Source organism: Aethina tumida, chromosome 4 (genome assembly GCF_024364675.1).
Source record: "Aethina tumida isolate Nest 87 chromosome 4, icAetTumi1.1, whole genome shotgun sequence".
Taxonomy (NCBI): domain Eukaryota; kingdom Metazoa; phylum Arthropoda; class Insecta; order Coleoptera; family Nitidulidae; genus Aethina; species Aethina tumida.
In genome coordinates this window covers 18,333,038-18,356,394 of record NC_065438.1, presented here as the reverse complement: position 1 = coordinate 18,356,394, position 23,357 = coordinate 18,333,038, and the positions used below count along the sequence as shown (strand labels likewise).

The 23,357-nt window shown below is 27.2% G+C and overlaps 1 protein-coding gene across 2 annotated transcripts; it reads right to left on the bottom strand.

The window, feature by feature from the left end:
* Positions 1 to 74: 74 nt before the first annotated feature.
* Positions 75 to 21,448, bottom strand: LOC109602014 (TATA box-binding protein-like 1). Of its 2 annotated transcripts, none has more exons than XM_020018322.2 (4): positions 21,108 to 21,448; positions 20,264 to 20,854; positions 7,360 to 7,454; positions 75 to 3,478 (listed from the first exon to the last, which is right to left on the bottom strand). In XM_020018322.2, exons 2-4 carry the CDS (start codon positions 20,818 to 20,820, stop codon positions 3,285 to 3,287), a joined length of 846 nt encoding a protein of 281 aa, XP_019873881.1. In that variant the 5' UTR covers positions 20,821 to 20,854; positions 21,108 to 21,448; the 3' UTR covers positions 75 to 3,284. The 2 variants fall into 2 exon arrangements, with proteins under 2 accessions (XP_019873881.1, XP_019873880.1); XM_020018321.2 differs by lacking the exon at positions 21,108 to 21,448 and adding an exon at positions 20,913 to 21,086.
* Positions 21,449 to 23,357: the final 1,909 nt, after the last annotated feature.

Sequence of the window (23,357 nt, the reverse complement as noted above, 5' to 3'; positions counted from 1 at the left end):
GTTTTATTTTAAATGAACATACCAAAACCTTGTTGTATACTCACAATTCATTTGATAGTGAATAAAAACCAGACTGAACAATATGAGAAAACTTTATTAACTCTAAAAAGATTACAGGGTAGAAAATAAAGGAAAAATTATCAGAACTAGCATTTAGTACAAGCCATTAAATCAAATACCTTGTTCAAATAATAACTAAAAAAAATATGATTTGGTATATGGGTGAATGCATATAATTAATGCAGAGGAACAAATATAAATTGGACGATTCGGTTTTAGTTTTGTTTAGAGTCGCCTTTAAATCGACCATTCATCACACTTACTATTGACATCAAGACACATAGAAGTTTGTCTTTAAAGTCACACATTTATTACTATGTTTAAGGCCAGAGAAGGTTCCAAAAATTGCTTCTACAACAGGACTCGGAAAGAGAACTAGGGGGCGCACTTACATATACATGCAAGCACTTGTTATTTTAATGCAACAATGGGAAAACAGCAATATACAAACATGTCAATTTTAAGACACTTATGGGTGAGAAGGGACATAGACCTAGACTAATCATATATTAAAGACTGGCTCATGTAAAAGTACAAATGTTCGAGTTTCCATCCGAAAGTTAAGCCTAGACTTTAACTTTTTGATAAAAACTCCGTCAAATACAAATCCTACAGTTATTTCGTAAAAGGAACCAAAGCAGTTTCTTTCAAAATATTACCTAGTTAAAAACAGGATAGTGGTACGCCACAACACAAAATAAAACACTAGTAAATTTAATTTAAAACACATGATTTTATTGACTAAATATCTTTAACAATAAAATTTGTTCTTTGTAAACTTTCATCTTTGAAGTATTCATAAACATTATTGTATCCTTATTGCCCTCTGTGATTTGAAAGAAGTTACTTTGGTAATAGGTTCACAACTAATTCCCCGAGTAGGAACCACAAGAAATTGACAATTCTAAGTCTATTCTACACCAACATTAAACAAAGAGGACAAGAGCTAAAATAATCAACAATACATGGACTAACTTTTGAACTATCTTCCAAGGTCATAGTAAATAGTTTTTTACATTTGATATAAATTATAAATTACTGGGAAAGTCTACCAATTAAACCTAGAAATTAATGTTTACTATAAGCTATGATTCAGAATATGAATGTATGAGTTACAGGATGCATTAAAATGAATGTGGTGCATCCAAAAACACAAACAGGAGGATTTAATTATTTATTAGCTTAATAATTAATATGTACAAAAGCTCCTCCTTCGTTTGCCATTGCTTAGAAACGATAATATTGATTTTCATAGGACGCACCGCACGAAAGAGTGCCGAATTTTTGTTATTGGTGGTTCCCCTAGCACACAGTTAACTCGAAAGAAGTTTTGTCAGAAAACAACAGTACATATTGTCATTGGTGTGTAAGTTAATTGGACATAAATATAAACTATAACTAATTAAATCTATAAACAGTGCACTTTTGTTACGTGTAGGGGAACCACTTGTCAGTCATATTGTGAAACACATTTTGGCGAATAGCGTGAGGTACATATACATAATATATTCAGTTCTTTTCAATGTGTAATATCTCACAGTAAAAAACACCCTGTGAAATATTGGAGCACAGTTATTTCTGACCTTGGATTCGAACTAATAGACAAGGAATGGGTACTTAGCCTATAACCCAACAAACCTTACGTAACAGGATTTGTCGGACCAAATAAAAATACTTTCAACAACGAAATTTTAAAAAAGGCTGCACTTTATTGTGTCATCTGCGTTTCGGTGTCGGAAGAAATTACAAAACAAATTAATGCGTTAATTCGATGAGGAATAAATGCAGCCCGTTAAAATTATCAAAAAACTACAAGTCAATTTTCGGTTTGGTCGAACTCCACAGTCCGGCAATTACATAAATTCATTTTTTGCTTAAATGGCACTACTAACAATTTCAATCAAGATCTTCGAAGCAAGTAAATTTCGTATGAATAAGCCCTTAAAATTGTTCCATGTTCAGTCAAGTAGCTCTAATCCTAACTTAAATACACTAAACATGTCAAATAAATAATGATTTCAACTAACTTGATATTTTATACATGAGTGTAGGAGAGATATTTCACAGATTAATTCATAAACAACGGTTATAACATCAACCAGACAAATTACAGTATGGTGAGTGGGTTAACAAAAACGAAATGACGTTATGATCAGTCACAATTGTAGCAAACAGACCATCTCTCGTAAATTATTTCCTAAGATTGACGAATGTTAATGTGCAGACGTCTTCTACCATCAGTGTACAAACATCTTCATAACACTCAACACAAAACTAGTCTCTTAAATAAAAAGCATATTCTAAGAGTGCCCTGCCACGTGACATTATGTAGACGGGTCATTTTGTAGAGTTGCAAGAGATTTACCCGGCAAAAGAAGGGGACAATTAATTTTGCTCAAGCCACACTAGGCAAGCAAATATTTGCTGCGACTTCAAACAAGTCACATCAAACATTTGCGTTCGTTTCATTTTGGGGGAAGTCTTATTGCACTTTAAAAAATCATGTAACTATCGCAGCGATTCATCGAATTACTAGACTAGAATAGAAACTATCACCGTGACACTTGATATCAACTATCGAATCTACGTAACGTCACAGGGGCAGGCGAAAAGTAATAAGTTAAATAACAAAAAAAAAAAAAAAATAATAATAAAAACAATAAAACTAGATCCAGTCTTAATCATAAAATGAATTTCTAGAGTAGAAGATTTGACTAGCGGGTGTAATAATAGTCCAAAATTGTGTTATGTAAATGTTTGCAGTGCGGCATTCGATCGAATCGACGAAACACCACCGAATTGCACAAAATCAGCGGTTGCGGTTTAATGCCAATCTTATCAGTCTTCATAAGGATGTTATTGAAATTGATACGAAGCGTCTGCGAGTGGTTTACTTGCGAGAACAACCGAGTTTTAGTCATTTAAGGCCATACAAGTCTGAAAGCAAATGAGACAAATTGCCTGGTTACACTGATTTTGTACAACCTTCAGTTCCGCGACCGCAGTGCCGCCGTTCTGTCAGTCCGTATCGAAAGGGGAGAGGTGGGTAAGTAAGGGGTTTTAAGTGTACGCGACGTCATTGTCCGGAACTCGCGTATAACCACGCACACACACACACACACGTACACCGAAAAAATTGTCCAAAGAGTATGCGAGAGGAGAAATGAAAAGTAAACGTGGGGGCGGGGGGTCACGGGCCGTGGGACGCGTGAGGGTGGTGGTGTTTAGTCCCAGTCGCCGTCTCGCGTCGACGATGCCTCCTCGACGCTGCCCGGATCGAGTAGGTCGTCGTCGGCGTGTTGGGCGCGTCGTTTCTGCGCCAGGGCCTCCAGTTCTTCGCGTGTTCGCTCCTTGCGGAACTCGTACACCAGCGGGAATATGTACTCGATGGCGGCCTGGACATCCGACACGCTCGGCGCTGCAAAATTCAACTCAGTTTTCAGTATATCTTTCAAATAATATGAATAATTATAGATAACTTCGAAAAATTAACAATACTAAAAGTTTTGGTGTGTGTTTATAATTCTACATGGGGTGAATATTTGAATTAAACCATTTATGGATTACATGGTTTTTATACAACAAACAATATTGATGTTTTAATTTTATTTTAAAGAAGTTTCAAGACACATTTTAAAATCTTCTACATTCAGCTCACTAAAATTGATTTTCAGTGAGAAAAGTTGATGGGGGAGACAGTGAGTAATACAATTACATGATAATTTTATTTCAAATCAAAATAAACATTTTCTGTTAACACATAACAATTTCATAAAAATCTAAATCAAATAAAACACATGTGTTATACAAAATAAATTATGATATATTATATTATATGATATTACATGGTATTCCTTAAAAAATATATAAAAATATACACTCTGTTTAAAAATTAATTTTCTATTTATTTTAATTATTTATTAATTAATTTTTTCTGTATATTTACGTAAAAATAAATATTATAATTAAATATATTGTATTAATCATATTAGTTATATAAAAAATCTAAGAAACTGTCATTTAACATGTAACATTTGTTTTTACTTTAAATTTATTATTAAAACATGTACTTCAAACGTACAAGAAACAAAATTAGCACAATATTTCATAAAATTTTTATGTGAAACATTTTAAAATTTAACCTTTTAGAATTGATTCCTGGAGGAAAGAAGCACACTTAGTAGTAGAAAATAAGGTTTTATTTTTCCTTAAATCCACTTAAAAATAAATATTTTCATGTCATATTAAAATATTATAATAATATACAAACAAAATTAGCACATTTCAAAAAAGTTTCAACTGAAATATTTCAAAAATTAGCTCTTTTTAATCCATGTTGTAGAAACTAAGATTCATTTTTCTCTACATCTACTTAAAAATAAATAGTGTAATGTTATTATTAAAATATAATAATATAATTTAATTACATTGCATTATTCATATTGGTCAGCCTCTAGTTATATAAACTAATCTAAGAAATTGTGATTTAATATTCAAACTTTTTTTACTTTTAGTACAATATTTTATAAAATTTTCATTTCAAATATTTCAAAATTTAACCTTTTAGAACTGATTTCTGCAAGAAATAATCATCCTTGCATTAGTACAAAATCAGGTATCTTTTTCTCTATATCTAATAAAAATTAATATTGTCAAGTTACATTGAAATAAATAATAAAATTTGAATATATTATTTATATTAGTTAGTCTCTACTTATATACAAAAATAAAAAACTGTGGTTTAACATTTAAGAACCCCCTTTTTTACTTTAAATTTAATATTATTAAAATATGTACTTCAATCCTTCAAGAAACAAAATTAACACAATATTTTATAAAATGTTTATTTCAAACATTTTAAAATTTAGTAATAGAAAATTTGTTTTCTTTTTCTCTATATTTACTTAAAAATAAATATTTATAAGTTATATTGAAATATAAAAATATAATAAATATAATTTAAATTCATATTAGTCAGCTTCTAGTTAATAAAAAAATATAATAAACTGTGGTTTAAGCAGAACTATTTTTGCATTAAATTTATTATTATCAAAATATGTACTTCCTGTCTGCAATAAACAAAAGTAGCACAATATCTTATAAAATTTTCATCTCAAATATTTCAAGATTTAATTATTTAGAACTGATTTTTGGAGATAAGAAGCAGTTAAGATAACTCCTGATTAATTTATTTCAAATCAAATAAAACTCAATTATTTATTACTAAATACAAATGAAAAATAAAAATACAAATGCATATTCATTAAAAAATGTCTTCGATTTTTAGATAGGGAAATACTTTAATAATATTTTAAATGTATATTTACTAAAATAAATTTTCATATCACTCAAAAACTCCGAGTGACAATATTTACAAATATTATCAAATTAGAAAGTCGTGTTTCGTTTATCTTCATTTTACTTAAAAATAAATGTTTTAATGTTGTAATTAGTAAAAATTATTTAAAATTTTTAATATTAAATGAATAAAATTTTTAAAAACTGTAGTTTAAACAGCATCCAAAATTTAAATTATATTTTATTGAAGTAGTATTTCAAGGTTTCCAAAATGACAGAAGAAACATTTTTACAAAACACTTGTATTAGTTAAGAAAACTCCTGATAACTTTATTTCAAATCCAATAAATTTCGTTTACTTCGTCAAAAATACCCATCAAATTTTTCACAGAAAATACTTGAAAAACATAATTATATTTTATACACATATTTTCTAAATTAATATCATTTCACTCCCATACCATTTAAACAGAATGACGATATTTACAATTAACAATTTACATATTAAATTAGAATATCATTTCTCTAATTGCAATTAAAATTAAACGTTTTAATGTTGCATTTATATATTATACATCTTAATTGTTAGCATCATTAATTATTGATAAACACCTAATTGTACAAAAATCTAAAAAACTATGGCTTATTTAACATTTAAATATGATCCAAATTTTTAATAATAATTTACAAAATTGGCATTTTAAATTTTTAAAAATTTAACCATTAAAACTGATTTCTGGTTGGAAGAAACATCTTGACATTACTTAAAATAAATCCTAATATTTTTATTTTATATTAAATAAAATATGTTTAGGTATTCCAGAAATATAAATAAAAAATAACACCTAAATCATTCATTATTATTAATTTGAAATTTTTATGTCAATTACAAACTTGAATTTTGTTTACTAAAAATTTCGATTAATATTCATTTTATGTATTATGCTAAAACACATACAGTGTTCGATTGAAAAAAAACAAAGATATTAAGATATATAATTTTACGAAAATAATGAACACCCTGTATAAAATTTGGACTTCTTATAAAATGATCCTTGTTTAACATGTGTGTTAAAAATAAACTTTGGTGCATCGAAATTGGGGGCTTTACATATATTTTAGTTAGATCATCAATCTGTCAAATTTTTTGAAAAAAAAAAAAATAACCCAAAAATTATTGGGTTCCGGTATAGGACATGGTATAGACATTTTATTTGCAAATACATATGGGATTTAAAAATTCAAAAATATACAGGGTGTTCCATTGAAAATAACAAAGTTGATGTCATTTCCGGTGAAACTGAAAATTAAATTTTGTTCAAATCAATACCTCTTTTCGTTCTTCATAAACTAATGAACATGTTAAGTGTGCACACTGTATAGTTAAAATGCATATTTGTTAAAAAAATACAAAGAAATACATAAGGAACATGGTTATATTTTCATGATTAAATATTTTAAACAAACTGATAACATTTTACAAATTGAATTAGAAATTCATGTTTTATTCAGTGAAAATAAATATTAAAAAACCTCTAGTCAAAAAATATCTTAATAATTGTGGTTTATAATATACGCAACATCCGGTTTTACTTCACACTTATTTATTATTAAAAAATTTAACGATAAGACAGTGTCTGGAATGTTATCAACGACGGATGCAATTTTGTAATAGACTGTCTGGTTAAAACCACGAACATTATAATTAGATATTAAACAGGTTATCTGAGGAAATACCTCACAATAATCAATAATAACGAAAAGAATAAATACAAAAAAAAAAAAACAAAATAAATATTTGCGTAAATCCCCACTGGCTGCCTCAAGGAACATCTCATAATAATCAATAAAAACCAAGAGGATAAATCATTGCGTAAATCCCAAGAGCATAAAAAATCTAAACGTATAAAACTCGTTACAATGACCAACAATTCTAGAACAGATGACGGCTACTCATTGTCTCGTAGCAATGAGTAAAGGGCTGACTAATCTGAACCTCACCTGTCACCGTGACGCTGCCCGTGGAGAAGATCTTGAGCGTGGCCTTTGGACTCTTCAGTTTGTACGTGACGCCGGGATGAAGCTCGGGTTCGTAGCTGAAACAGAAATGGAGGGAAACTTGTAGTTGGTACGCACGCAAATATTAAAAGTAAACCGACGTGTCGAACACCGGTTGATACCGAGTGTGTTGCCGTAAAGTAACGCAACTGCACGATATCTGGCTACTGGGAATAAAATAAAAAGTTTACAAACACGACATAATGCAATGGTTTAATAATAAGTCGATGAGGATTCGACTAAAATAAAATACGCTCGGTGACCTAGAAAGTGGAAGACATAGATCCAGTGGTTTAATTTCAGTAAAATTTTGTGTGTACCATATTCATATGAGGACAAAAAATGATTAATGATCTGGACACAGTTTAGTATTAATTTCTTTTGTTGTATTTAAGGAATTTTATCATTAATCAAACGCCGTTATTCTAGAAGTGTGTACAAATTTTAGTCACATAAACGACTTTGATAGATGAGGAATTACGTGCTTAAAAGAAGCAAGACATTCGTGTGTGGAAATAGCCAGTTGGAAGAACTGGAGTCGAAGCCTCGTTAGAATTGTTGGGGCGGGTGGTCTGGAGAAGACTGTCAAAGGTGTGCAAGGAATTTAATAAGACGTGTAGGAACAAACTAAGGTCAATATTTCCGACTTAGAACACAGATCTAAAAAACTCATGCAATGGCCAGCCAATGGTTTAGAAAAGGTGAAAGGCTTTTTGGACAATGTTTCTGTAGGATCTAGATTTTTGTACTTTCAGTCTTACATTAGAAACCTTCAAAATCCAATTTTTTACCAGTATAAAACATATGGTGAGAGTTGCTTTAGAGCCTTTCCCGATGTAAATTTGTGCCGTGACTAGCAAGATTTCAATATTTATTACTGATTGAACACGTGTGTGATTATCATGGGCACGAGTCCTCGAAATTCAATCCTCATTCCACAGACATTGACAGACCTTCAACATTACGTAAAAGTGGCATGGAATGAGGTACCTCAGGACGAAATTGACCACATCATTAGTTCAATGCCAAGGATTGTCAATGAGTGTCTGGAGGTCCAACTCATATAAACAATATTATGTGAATTGCTCATTTACCAAGTCTGTACTAATGATCATATTATAACAACTATTTAAGATGTTAAATATTTTAGCCAACCCGTCACAATTTTGGATTTGGTATAGTTTTCATGTCGAAACACATTTATTAACATCATTTCTAATTACTCGATATTAAGAAAATTGGTGTATTTTTCATTTTATATGTGGAACAGAATATCTTATTTATTTTGTAAAATAAATTTTGATTTAATACCTTATTGATATTTATTTATTACAATCCATTACAATTTTAATTTTCAATAAATAATCAATTATTTCTAAAATAAGGCAATATGTTTAACTTTTTCATTTGATGTAATTATTCTGTCGTTGACTGGCAGAGCGTTGGCCCACCACTCTCCCTTTTATCTGGCTCCACACTTTAAACCTACGACTGCATATACAAAATGTTTTTAAAAATAAGTGATAAAGATTTGGGAGGAGGCAGAACACATTCAATAATGAAGAAAATCTATATAAAAATTTAATTAAGTAAATACACCCCCTCCACAAACATCAAATTTCAATAAGAAACTGCTCACTTCTCAGACAAGACCTGATTTTGGCATTGGCCCACCACCCTCCCTTTCATCTGGCTCCACATTTTAAACCTACTACTGTATATACAAAGTGTTTTTAAAAATAGATAATAAAAATTTGGCAGAAGGCAGAACACGTTGAATAATGAAGAAAATTTAAATAAAATTTAATTAAGTAAATACAGCCCCACAAACATAAATTTCAGAAATTTCAATAAGAAACTGCTCACTTCTCAGACAAGACCTGATTTTGGCGTTGGCGCTCTACTCTCCCTTTCATCTGGTTCTACATTTTAAATCTACTACAGCATATACAAAATGTTTTTAAAGATAAGAGATAAAAATTTGGTAGGAGGCAGAACACATTGAATAATGAAGAAAATCTAATTAAAATTTAATTAAGTAAATATAGCTCCACAAATATAAATTTCAAAAATTTCAATGAGAAGCTGCACACTTTTCAGACAAGACCTGATTTTGGCGTTGGACCACCACCCTCCATTTCATCTGGTCAGATGAAGAGTGGAATACTGTGATATTTACAGATGAAAGTAGATTTGGAGTATTTAGTGATAAAAGGTCAGTAGGAGTTCTTCAAAGAATAAATCCACGATATGAGCAAGAAATTCACTCATTTCAAGGTGGGTCCATAATGGTTTAATGTGGTATTTTTCTAGGAGGTAGAACGGAGCTCTATGTCTGCGACTGTAACATGACCGGTGAAATTTATGCAACAGACTTTATCGATAACATCGTTGAATATTAACGATGAAATTTGAAACCAAATTTTCGATTTTTAGACGGCACAAAGCTAGGTGATCTGGATGACCTAATAAGAAGTATCACACAGTATTATCAAGGAATAATAGGAAGCAGAGGCAGAATTACTCGATATTAGAAGAAATGGTGTATTTTTCGTTTTATATGTGTGAACAAAATTTCTTATTAATATTTATTTCTTTTATTACAATTTTAATTTTTAATTAAATATCATTTACTTCTAAAATAAGACAATTTGCTTAACTTTTTGAGATCAGTTCTTTGATGTAATTATTCTGTCGTTGGCAGACCTCACTTTAAAATCTAATGGATTTAGATCTGGTGACCTTGGAGGCCAATTTATAGGAGTGTCAATCTCACGGTCAAACCACTGACATGGAAAATTTTCGAAGTCCTACTGTATATTTTAACAAGTTTCTATAATAATTCGGTACATTCAATATTTTTGTCCAGATTTTTAATCATTTACTGGATCTATAGTACATTTGCTGTCATCATTTATAACTTTCTATTTTCCTCCTCTACGATAACAGTTACGTTTTAGCCAAGAATTACACAATAAAAATTAACTGATAACACTCACATGTCGATTAAAGCATGTTTTCAGTGATACTTGGAAAGTGACACGGGCAGCATAGTTAAACGCATCGAAATTTTACATTAGCGGAGCCGATAAATTTTCATTGTCTTATCGTATCGTACACTTAGTTATTGATGTGCGTTTTTTCTAGCCCGCGAATGCGAACCATTTTAAAAATAAATGGCGAACCACGTTCATGTTGTGCGGAGAAAATTACTTATTATTTCACAACGTGGTCGAACGAAACGAACACGTCATCCTAAAATAGAAACAAAGAGAACGGTTCACGTGGAAAAACAAATAAGGAAGATTAAATGGCAATTAACTATTTTATAATTCATTGAAAAATTGAATTAAATGCTCGATTGTTTTGAGAAAAATTAATAACAGTGATTGTGAAACGGAGAGAACGGATCGATATTTAAAACGCGACTGATTATAACGTTACCGACTGCACTAAAAATAAATTTGATATGCATTCGCCAAAATAATGACTCAAGAAGTTTATTGGAAAAAATCGATTTTATATTTTCTTTGTGTTGATAATATGTTGTAGTTAACAGTAAATTGCGCAATAATAACACGGTAATTAAGTATACATAATATTTTAGCGAGTACGGAGTTTGAAAATCGTATGTTTACAACGTTAAGTTTATTAGTATTGAAAACGACTATTTGTTATTTATTTTGCAATAAACAGGCCATATTGTTTCAACATTAATATTCCTATTAAAATCATAATTAATAAATTTATTTGATGTATGTTGTTTTATTTGTATTTACCGAATATAGTGTGACGCATCTTAGACTGGAACACCCCCGTAACTTTTTTATTTATAGTTTGAAAGATACAAGATAACACTTTAAATTATATATGGAGTTTTCTCTTGTATTTATTTCTGTTGTTAAATTGAACCTTTAAATAAATTGTTAAAAATAAGTGAGAATATCGCTTAACGTATCAATTTCCAGATTAATGCTTGTTAAATGCTTTAATAGTGTATAAATGAGGTGTCATTAGTGAATATAATATAAAATTGCATTTGTGGTTTTGTTGACACTAAAAATTAAATTGTGAGAACCAATGTGTTAAGTCACTAATTGATATTCTTAAGGTATTTCAACTCTAGTCCAAATAATGAAATTATGAAATCTAGTATTTACCAATTTTTAAGGAAAACTAGTTTTTGTTTGAGTTAATAATTATATTATATTAATTCAATTAAACCATGGAAAAAAGTGTCACAAATATCTGAGATTATGAAATACTGACCATTAGGAAATATAGTCAATCATACAAAATTGGATTTGTCGTTTGGTTTGTACTAAGAATTAAATTGTTTGTGTAGAGAATTATTGTATTAAGTCACTAATTGATATTCTCAGATATCTTTGAAACTTTATTCCGTTGAAATATTTTTATTAAACAATGTGATTTTCAACCCTAGTCCATGTAACATCAATATCTCTTTATGAAAATTGGTATGTACCAATTCTGAATGTTGTTAAATTTAATGGACAATTTGTTTTTGTTTCAGTAAAACATTACAATGATCTAATTTAAATGAAATATAAAATAAAATTTTAACAATATCTGAGGCTTGTGGTCTCGTTGGTACTAAAAATTTAACTGTCTGTGAGGAGAACTAATATGTTAAGTCATTAATTTTTATTCTCAGGTAATTTTGACACTACTTTATGTATTTGTAACTCAGATAATCAAATTTTCAACTCTACTCCAAATAATATACAATATTTTATTATTTGAAAATTGGTACGTACCAATTTTGAAGGTTGTTAAATTCAGTGAAAAACTTGTGTTTCTTGAAATTGAAAATAACATTTAATCTAATTCAACTGAACTATGGAATAAAATGTCTTTAAAAGTGTATAATTTAGTGGTATTAATTGTAAATTAACATATATTGGATTTGTGGTCTTGTTGGTTCTAAATATTAAACTGTTTTTGAAGAAAACTGATATGTTAAATCACTAATTCATATTCTCAGGTAATCTTGTTACCTTATTCTTGAATTGGTTACACAGAAAAAATAAATTTAGAAGAATAATGAAATTTTCAACTCTGGTTCAAATAATATCAAATGTTTCTTTATGAAAATTGGTATGTATCAATTTTGAAGGTTGTCGAATTTAATGGAAAACTTGTGTTTGTTTAAATTGAAAATTACATGCTTCTAATTCAACTAAACTATGGAAAAACGTGTCAAAAATATCTGAAAACATCCTTGATAAAATCTCTTTAAATGTATACAAGAGGTTGGTATCATTAGTAAATTAACATATGTGACAAAATTGGATTTGTGGTCTTGTTGGCTCAAAAAATTAAATTATTTGTGAGGAAAACTGATATGTTAAATTGCTAATTCATATTCTCAGGTAAATTTGTTACCTTATTCCATGTATTGGTTAGATAGAAAAAATAAATTTAGAAGAATATTAAGATTTTCAATTCTGATTAAAATAATTTCAAATATATCTTTATGAAAATTGGTACGTACCAATTTTAAAAGTTGTTGAATTTAATGGAAAATTTGTGTTTGTTTAAATTGAAAATTACATTCTTCTAATTCGACTAAACTATGGAAAAAAGTGTCAAAAATATCTGAGGATATCCTTATTAAAATCTCTTTAAATGTGTGTAACAGATATCAATAATAAATTAACAATAAGACAAAATTGAATTTGTGGTCTTATTGACACTAAAAATTAAACTGTCTTTGAGGAAAACTGATGTTAAATCACTAATTTATATTCTGAGGTAATTTTATTATCTTATTCCATGTATTTGTTACACAAAATAAATTTAGAAGAATAATGAGATTTTCAACTCTGATTCAAATAATATTAAATAATTAGTTGTGAAAATTGGTATGTACCAATTTTGAAAGTTGTTGAATTCAATGAACAACTTGTGTTTGTTTAAATTGAAAATTGCATCCTTCTAATTCAACTAAACTATGAAAAAAGTGTCAAAAATATCTGAGAATATCCTTGTTAAAATGTGTATAACCGAGTGGTATCAATAGTAAATTAACGTATCGGATAAAATTAGATTTGTGGCCTTGTTGATACTAAGAATGTAACTGTTTGTGAGAAGAACTAACGTGTTAAATCACTAATTGATAAGAACGATGATTGATAAGATATTTTTATTAAATTTATAAACATTTCTTCCGTAAAAAATACCCTAATCAACTTTCCTTAACATTTGACTTTACTTTTGACCTACAACTCATCAAAACCGAGTCACAAATAAGAAAGTTACGGGGGTGTAGCCATCATAAACGAACCAACCACGCTCTATTTTCAGATAACACAATTAGTACGTTAAATAAACGGGCAATAAACATTAAATGCACCGCCAGAATTTAAATCAATTACAACCAGAAATTCGTGACCTGAAAAAAAATGCCCCAATTGAATCACCGGGAAGCGGGCACTGAAAATTGAGTCATTCGACATTTCATCCGGGCAAATCGAATTGTCTACGGCCGCCAACGAAGAACCTCTAAATATTCTGCTCCAAGAGATTAACGAACGCACCACACCAATAATAACTGATTATTAAATATATTTTATTTATTTGTAATTGTAATAAATCTTGAACAATGTTGTTTTCCTAAAAAAATTAAAAGTTAATGAAATTTGATGTTTAAAATATATAAAAATTTGAACTTAATATCGGATATTACCACTTCTGGTGAACTATGGACAGGCCAGGTCTATTTTAAAAATACTCTATTAAAATATTTTTCAATAAATTACGAAAAATTTTGATTGAAAAAAAAAAATAAATGTTTAATATTCCCTTTTAAACAATTTCTATTTTACCATCAACTGATAAAGTTATATTTATTATCGACTAAATTTACTCAAAGTTTACAAGATTGGTGCTAGTTGTTTTTTCTATTTATGTCACACATTTTTGAAATTCTACGTTTATTTAAAAAAAAATTGTTCAATTTTTTTATATAAATATTTAATAAAATATATAATAAAATCTTATTATTGCAAAATATTTTACAAATTTGAAAAAAAAACAAAAGTTTGAATTAATTTTTTTATAGCCAAAAATAAAAATATCAAGGATAAAATCAAAAATCAATATTGTTCAAATTTAATATTAATTTTTCTCTAAGAAAGTTTGATTTTGTTCAATTTATCAAGACATGTTCTTCATCACAATTAAAAATAAAATATTAAAAAAAATATATATTTATGAAAAATTATTTATTTTTTGATTTTTTATCGTATAAAAATTGTTATATATTCAAAATTTCAGAAAAAATTGGAAAATTACGGTGTCGTTATTATTTTTTTAACAATGTGCTTTTTTTAATGAACTTTTTGAAAAATATACGCATTTAGTATAAAAAAATGTGTCATAAAAATTTCAACGAAGAATGTCAAAAATCAATATTGTTTAAATTTAAAATTAATTTTTCTTTAATAAATTTTGATTTTGTTCAATTGATCAAGACATGTTCTTCAACATGATTAAAAATAAAAATTAAAAAAATATATTTATGAAAAATTATTTATTTTTGATTTTTTATGATATAAAAATTGTTAAATTTTGAAAATTTTATAAAAAATTGGAAAATTATGTTATTGTCAATTTATTTTTAAATGTTTAATGAACATTTTGAAAAAAAAATGGACATATAAAAAAATGTTTTCATAAAAATTTCAAGAAAATATATTAAAAATCACTATTGTTCAAATTTAAAATTAATTTATCTCTAACAACATTTTAATTTTGTTAAATTGATCAAGACAATTTATTTTTTGATTTTTTATGATACAAAAATTGTTAAATTTTCAAACTCATGAAAAATTGGAAAATTACGGTGTCGTTATTATTTTTTTTAACAATGTGCTTTTTTTAATGAACTTTTTGAAAAATATACGCATTTAGTATAAAAAAATGTGTCATAAAAATTTCAACGAAGAATGTCAAAAATCAGTATTGTTTAAATTCAAAATTAATTTTTCTTTAATAAATTTTGATTTTGTTCAATTGATCAAGACATGTTCTTCAACACGATTAAAAATAAAAATTAAAAAAATATATTTATGAAAAATTATTTATTTTTGATTTTTTATGATATAAAAATTGTTAAATTTTGAAAATTTTATAAAAAATTGGAAAATTATGTTATTGTCAATTTATTTTTAAATGTTTAATGAACATTTTGAAAAAAAAATGGACATATAAAAAAATGTTTTCATAAAAATTTCAAGAAAATATATTAAAAATCACTATTGTTCAAATTTAAAATTAATTTATCTCTAACAACATTTTAATTTTGTTAAATTGATCAAGACAATTTATTTTTTGATTTTTTATGATACAAAAATTGTTAAATTTTCAAACTCATGAAAAATTGGAAAATTACGGTGTCGTTATTATTTTTTTTAACAATGTGCTTTTTTTAATGAACTTTTTGAAAAATATACGCATTTAGTATAAAAAAATGTGTCATAAAAATTTCAACGAAGAATGTCAAAAATCAGTATTGTTTAAATTCAAAATTAATTTTTCTTTAATAAATTTTGATTTTGTTCAATTGATCAAGACATGTTCTTCAACACGATTAAAAATAAAAATTAAAAAAATATATTTATGAAAAATTATTTATTTTTGATTTTTTATGATATAAAAATTGTTAAATTTTGAAAATTTTATAAAAAATTGGAAAATTATGTTATTGTCAATTTATTTTTAAATGTTTAATGAACATTTTGAAAAAAAAATGGACATATAAAAAAATGTTTTCATAAAAATTTCAAGAAAATATATTAAAAATCACTATTGTTCAAATTTAAAATTAATTTCTCTCTAACAACATTTTAATTTTGTTAAATTGATCAAGACAATTTATTTTTTGATTTTTTATGATACAAAAATTGTTAAATTTTCAAACTCATAAAAAATTGGAAAATTACCATGTCGTTAATAATTTTGAGGAAATCCTATTTTTAATAAACTTTTTGAAAAAAAATAGGCATTTAGTATAAAAAAAATTTTCATAATAATTTCAAGGAAAAATGTCAAAAATCAGTATTGTTCAAATTTAAAATAATAATTTTTTCTCTAAGAAATTTTGATTTTATTTAATTGATCAAGACAAGTTCTTCATCACGCCTAAAAATAGAACATTTAAAAACAAAAATATGGAAAAATATTAATTTTTTATGATATAACGTGAAATTTTGATTGAATATTGATTTTTATTTTTTTTATGATATAAAAATTGTTAAATTTTCAAAAATTCATAAAAAATTGAAAAATTACGTTATCGACAATTTTTCATAAACATTTCAAACAAAAATCGGTATTGTTTCAAATTTAAAATTAATTTTTCTGTAAAATTTATTATTTTTTTAATCGATCAAAACATATTCCTTAATGCGCCGAAGAGAACAATATTTAAAAAAAAAGATTTGTAGATAGAATTTTTAGATTTTTTATGACTGAACATTGGTGAAGCCGTGGTTCTAAACAATTACCGGTATATTTTGAATAACAAAAAACTAAACAACTTGTAAACACGTTTATAAACTTTTTAAAAGTCACATACGAGGGTGTTTCAAAGTTAATACACACACTATTCTATTTACTTAAATAAAAAATATATTTACAAAATTATAGGTGGTGCCTTAATTTCATGGAGCAGTGCACTATTGCACACCGCCACAAAATACTGGGAACCGTCCCATTACAAAATGTTTATGCAGCACCAACGTTAAGAAACTACGTAAGGTAAGATAAACATATTTACAGTAGGCAACGCGTGTAAACACCGATTTTGGACTCGATGCAAATCGAGTAAATTTACTTGACACCGATACGAGGAAAACCACACAGATGTTGCGACCACTGTTCAACTTCGCCAAGCACCTAAGTCTTGACACGTGCATTTAACATCAGGAAATTGAACGGCGAGCCGTCAAAATAATCGCCGCAGTCTCATCTTTGAACGTTCCGCCGGCCGACGACAATTTGCATACTGCGATCTTGTTTTAGTCATTTTTTTTTTCGGTTAGCGGAGACGCACACATCCAGGCGACAACAATTCGTCGACTTCCTCATTATATTCGTCGAAATGTTCGACGTGTCCGGAGTACGGTGCTGCGGACCGTTCGCATTCGGTAACGTGTGTCCGTGGAAATTGAAAATGAATTCCTGTCGGCGTTGCAACGAACGGAATCCGCTTGGTTACATAATGTAAACTTACAATTTTAGTGTTTCCCGTTTAAGAAACAATTACACTATCGTTAATAACTGTAATTTTTGTGTGTAACCCACAATTGAATCGTTCGAAAGTTAAAAACTGACTGTACACATACAACAATTAGTTGATAAGTCGGAATTCCAATAAAAATATGATAATATTGTTGTATTGGTGATTCAACTCGTTCACTTATTGTCCGGCGTTGATGTGATGTAAACAATTTAGTTGGAACAAAAGTAATACGTAAATAAAGTTTCACTTTCGACATAAAATCACAAAATATCAATTATTATTGTAGGAAGTGACTGATGTTAATTTTAATGGAAAAAATTAGAAAATCCTCATAAAATAACTTGATTTATTGTATTTCACATTATATTTAATTTAAACAAATTGGCAAACTCCCAACGACATCAAACTTAAAGACAATTATGAATGTTCATCATTATTTAAATGTTCAAAATATAATTATTCAAATTTTACATTTTAGTTTTATTACAGACTTTGTTTAATTAATAAAATTACTTGTGCATTTTCTACATTTTAAATGGTGAAAATTAATTAAAAATATTAATTTAATTAACTTGAAAAAAGTATGTGTAACTTTACAATTATATTTCAGGTCTGTGACACCCAATTGTTTTAAATTATAAAATATATATTTTATTCATATTTTGACTAAAATACCACCAAAATTAGGTATAATTACTGAGTCACACATAAAGTATTTAACAATGAATATATGGAGCTTTTGAACGAATTTATCAAATAATTTGTGTATATTTAGATGTTATTAATACTAATTAATATATACTATTAGTTTGTTATAGTAAACTTACTGGATTTTCTATTAAATTTAATTTAAAACTCCTTTTTGTTTATGTTGAAAATTACGTTATTTTAATCCAACTAAACTATGAAATAAAGTGTCAAAAAAATCTGAGAATATCCCTGTTAAAATATTTTTAAAAGGTATCAATGGTACATTAACGTATAACACAAAATTGGACTTGTGGTCTTGTTGATACTAAGAATTAAACTGTTTGTGAGGACTAATGTGTTAGTTAAGTCATTAAATGATATTCTTAGGTAGTTTTGACACCTTATTTCATGTATTGGTTACTCAGAAGAAATAAATTTAGAATAATGAGATTTTCAACTCTGGTTTAAATAATATCAAATATTTCTTTATGAAAATTGATATGTACTAATTATAAAAATTGTTAAATTCAAGGAAAAACTTGTGCTTGTTTAAATTGAAAATTACATCTTTTTAATTCAGCTACTAAACTATGGAATAAAGTGTCAAAAATATCTGAGAATATCCCAGTTAAAATGTTTTAAAAGTGTATAACTGAGTGGTGTTAATAATAAATCAACATTATAAAACAAAATTAGATTTGTGGTCTTGTTGATTCTAAAAATTAAACTGTTTGTGAGTAAAACTGGTATGTTAAATCACTAATTAATATTCTTAGGTAATTTTCACACTTTATTCCAAGTATTGATTGCTCAGAAGAAATAAATTTAGAAGAATAAGACTTTGGTTCAAATAATATCTAATATTTCTTTATGAAAATTGGTATGTACCATTTTTAAAGATTGCTAAATTCAACAGAAACGTTGTTTTTGTTTAAGTTGAAAATTACATCCTTCTAATTCAACTAAACTATGGAATGAAGTGTCAAAAATATCTAAGCGTATGTTTTTAAAAGTGTATAACTGAATGGTATTAATAGTAAATTAACGTGTCAGACAAAACTGAATTTGTGATCCTGTTGGTTCTACAAATTAAACATTTTATGGCCACAACTGATATGTTAAATCATTAAGTGATATTCCATGTACTTGTTACTCAGAAGAAATAAATTCAGAAGAATAATGCGATTTTCAACTCTAGTCCAAATATCCAATATTCCAATTCCAATGAAGGGTCAGAAACACATGAGAAAATTAATTAAAGTGTCAAAAATACCTTAATATTTTAATTTTATTGCAGATCTTGTTTAAGAAAAAAATATTACATTTATAATTTAATTAATTTGAAAGAAGTTTGAGTAACATTAAAATTATTTTTCAGGTCTGTGACACTTCCCAATTGGTTTAAATTATAAAATGTATATTTTATTTAATTTTAGTTCAAATATCATCAAATTAAGCTATAATTGCTGAGTCATACAAAAAGTATTTAATAATGAAGATATGGAGTTTTTGAGCAAGTTTAGACAATCAAATAATTTGTGTATATTTAGATATTTTTAATTTAATTTAATATATATAAATACTTTGTTGTAGTAAGCTGAGATACTGGCTGATTGACTATTATTCAGATTCACAAAAAATTATTAACATTATTAATCCCCAAATTTAAATGACTCACTAAAAAAAAACTGGCAAAAGTAAAAAAGTCTAATTATTATTTTGAGCATTAACTAAATTCTAATTTTTTATAATCTATATTAATCCAGTGATTTAAAGACCAGCAAATTAGATAAATTAAGTTGTGTTACTAAATCATACAACAATGTGACCCATAAACAAATATATGTACAATATAAAATGACAATAATAAAATACAAAAAGGAGACTTACTCGGCTTCCTTGTGTCTCTCAGAGAACGAGTTGATTTTGATTGCAAAAGGCATGGAACACGTGCCCAAAACGTTGACGACCCTATAGTTGTTAAACCGCACATTGAATCCGAGTTTTTGAAGGGAACGGGCGAAACGGCGCGCCGCCACTTTGGCCATCAGCTCACTCGTGGCCCCTGTGCAGGTCACCTTCCCCGAACTCCAAATGCTGGCCGTCGTATACGGCCGTCGCAACTTCATCGTGATCATGCCGTTCTCCTTTCTGTATTCGACGTTCGTACCGTTCAGGGCGATCTCCCTCAAGTTCAGATGACACCTAACACTAAAACTACAGACAACATTGTTTATCACTATGTCGATTTCGGGCTCCTCGACTTGCGCATCACTGATCACTTGTTCCGTCAGTTCGTGGGGTTCCAGCTTCGTCTCCAATTGTGAGTCCATGTTGTTGACCACATCACTGTAGCCGTTGAGCTGCTGCAGCTCGTGGTGCTGATGTACCAGACCATTGCCGTTCGATAGGGATTTAATGCCGTTCTTCTGGATTACGGTAGCCATGCTAAATGCACCCGGTTCACAATAGTCGCCAAACCTAAAAGATCAACATCAATGTACTAACACTTGTCCCCAGGTTAAGAGTTTGAGGTTACATTTTAAGGGATTTTCAATCAGATCGATTCAATGTGAGGCCACGGCCGTTCTGTCGTGACACCTTAGCGGGGAAAACGACTCGAGAACCCGGTACGGGCGAAAATTTTTCGAGTTAAAGTCTCTTTGTACACACACAGGAAGTCTACAAATAATGTTACCACAACGACAACCAGGCGCACCGACCAAAAACTCACCTGCCCCTCGAAAGAATCGCGCACAATTCGGCGACTATCCGCTTATATCGGTGGTTTTCAGCCTTGTTTCTTCGACAACAAAATCAAACGAGTTGTTATCCATTGTGAGAAGCCATGATACATCAGTGGCGAGCGAAACCTCACTGTTGGTTGTACTGTTGACTGGCGCTGTTAATGGAGGCGTCTGCGGCTGCGTCGTTCACTGTGACACTGTCAAAATACCGACCGAGGCTGGAACATATGTTCTAGTGACGATTCGACTACCCGAAGACAGATGTCGAAGTGACAGTAATGGAATTTTCTAGAAACCGATTGTGATTCACTGGCCTGATTACTTCGAATTACGTCCGAAATGTGACATCGTGATTTATTGTATATTTGGATATTAGAATTTATTATTTGTTCTTTATATCCATTAGAAAATACATGGTATATTTAAACATATTTTTAAATTTTAACAATATTTTACTTTCAATTTTTTTTTACTTTAGCTTTCTGTAATTAATGTTTTAGTACTTAACCTTTATGTATTGGATTTTTTATATTTTCATATGTTCAAATTATTTATGATTATCTCTGTAATTATATTAATGTTTAAAGATTATGGTCAATTTTGTATTTTGGAAGGGTAAAAGAAATGTCTGGGGCGCCTGTTCTCTAATTCAAATATGCTGATTAATTTCGATGTTGCCACATTTATATTATTTCATAGTTATTGACGAATTGTTTATTAATTGAAACACGTGACTTTTTTACTAGTGCACATTTTTAACAAAATACCTTTTGCCTAATTATATTCGTATTTCATAAAATTCACAAATAATGCAAATTATACACAGTGGTTAAAATTTGGGGGCAGGTAGAACACGATCAATAAATTACATTTTTTTTCTAAAATTCTAGCTGAAGAAAATAGAGCCCATTAAATGTATATTCAATTCAATGTTTAAATTTGGTTTGTATTAACATAAAATACATACATACCTACAATTCATTGTAGTAAACTTTTATCATAATGATACAGTAGCGTAGATTCAGGGGGGTCCACCTTTTTTATCACTCCATTTTCTACGTTACTGAATATTTTTTTAAAACTATTAAGCTTTTCATATTCTTTGCATATAATAAAAAATTAAAAAAATAATAAAATATTTAAAATTAATAAAATTATTTAAACATTTAATTTAAATAAAAAAATTAAATAAATTAAAAAAAAATGTTTAAATTAAATTAAAAATATTATATATTAAAATAAATAAATATATATTATATATTTATTTATTTTAATTTAAAATTTAAAAATAAAATTTTTAATTTAATCAAAATAAATATTTATTTTAAATGAAAAAAATATTCAGTTTTAAACTAAAAATAAGAATTATTAAATTTGATTGAATTAAAATATTTAATTTAGAATAAGAAAATTATTAAATATTATTTTTAAATTAAGGAAAATTAAAATTTATTTTATTTAAATTAAAAATAAATTAAATAATTTATTTAGATTAAAAAAATAAAATAAAATTTTTAATTTAAATTGAAAAAAGAATATTTATTTAAAATTAAAAAAATATATGTAAAATAGCTAAAATTTATTTAATTATTTTATTTATTTATTTTAATTTAAAATTTAAAATAAAAAAAAATAATTTAACCAAAATAAAATAAAATATTCAATTTAGAATTAAAAATATAAATTATTAAATTTAAATAAATTAAAAAATGAATAAATAAAAAAAAATAAATAAATTAAATTAAAATAAAAAAATAAAATATTTAATTTAAACATAAAAAAAATAATATATTTAATTTAAATTAAATATATATATATATATATATATATATATATATATATATATATATATATATATTTAATTCAAATGAATAAAAAGTTTAATACTAAAAATAAGAATCATTAAATTTGAATGAATTAAAATATTTAATTTAGAATTAAAAAATATAATAAAATAATAACAATTTAAATTAAAAAATAATTAAAATAGTTAATTTTAATAGTATATTAAACTATAATACAATCTTTAATTTAAATTTTGGAAAATTAAAATGTTTATTTAAAATAAGAAAAATTAAAATATATTTTATTTAAATTAAAAATAAATTAAATATTTTATTTAGATTAAAAAATGAAATATAATAAATTTTAAATTTAAATTTAAAAAAATAATTATTTAAAATGTTAAATGAACATTCCATAGCAACAAGTACGTAACTACAGTAATAAATATTGAT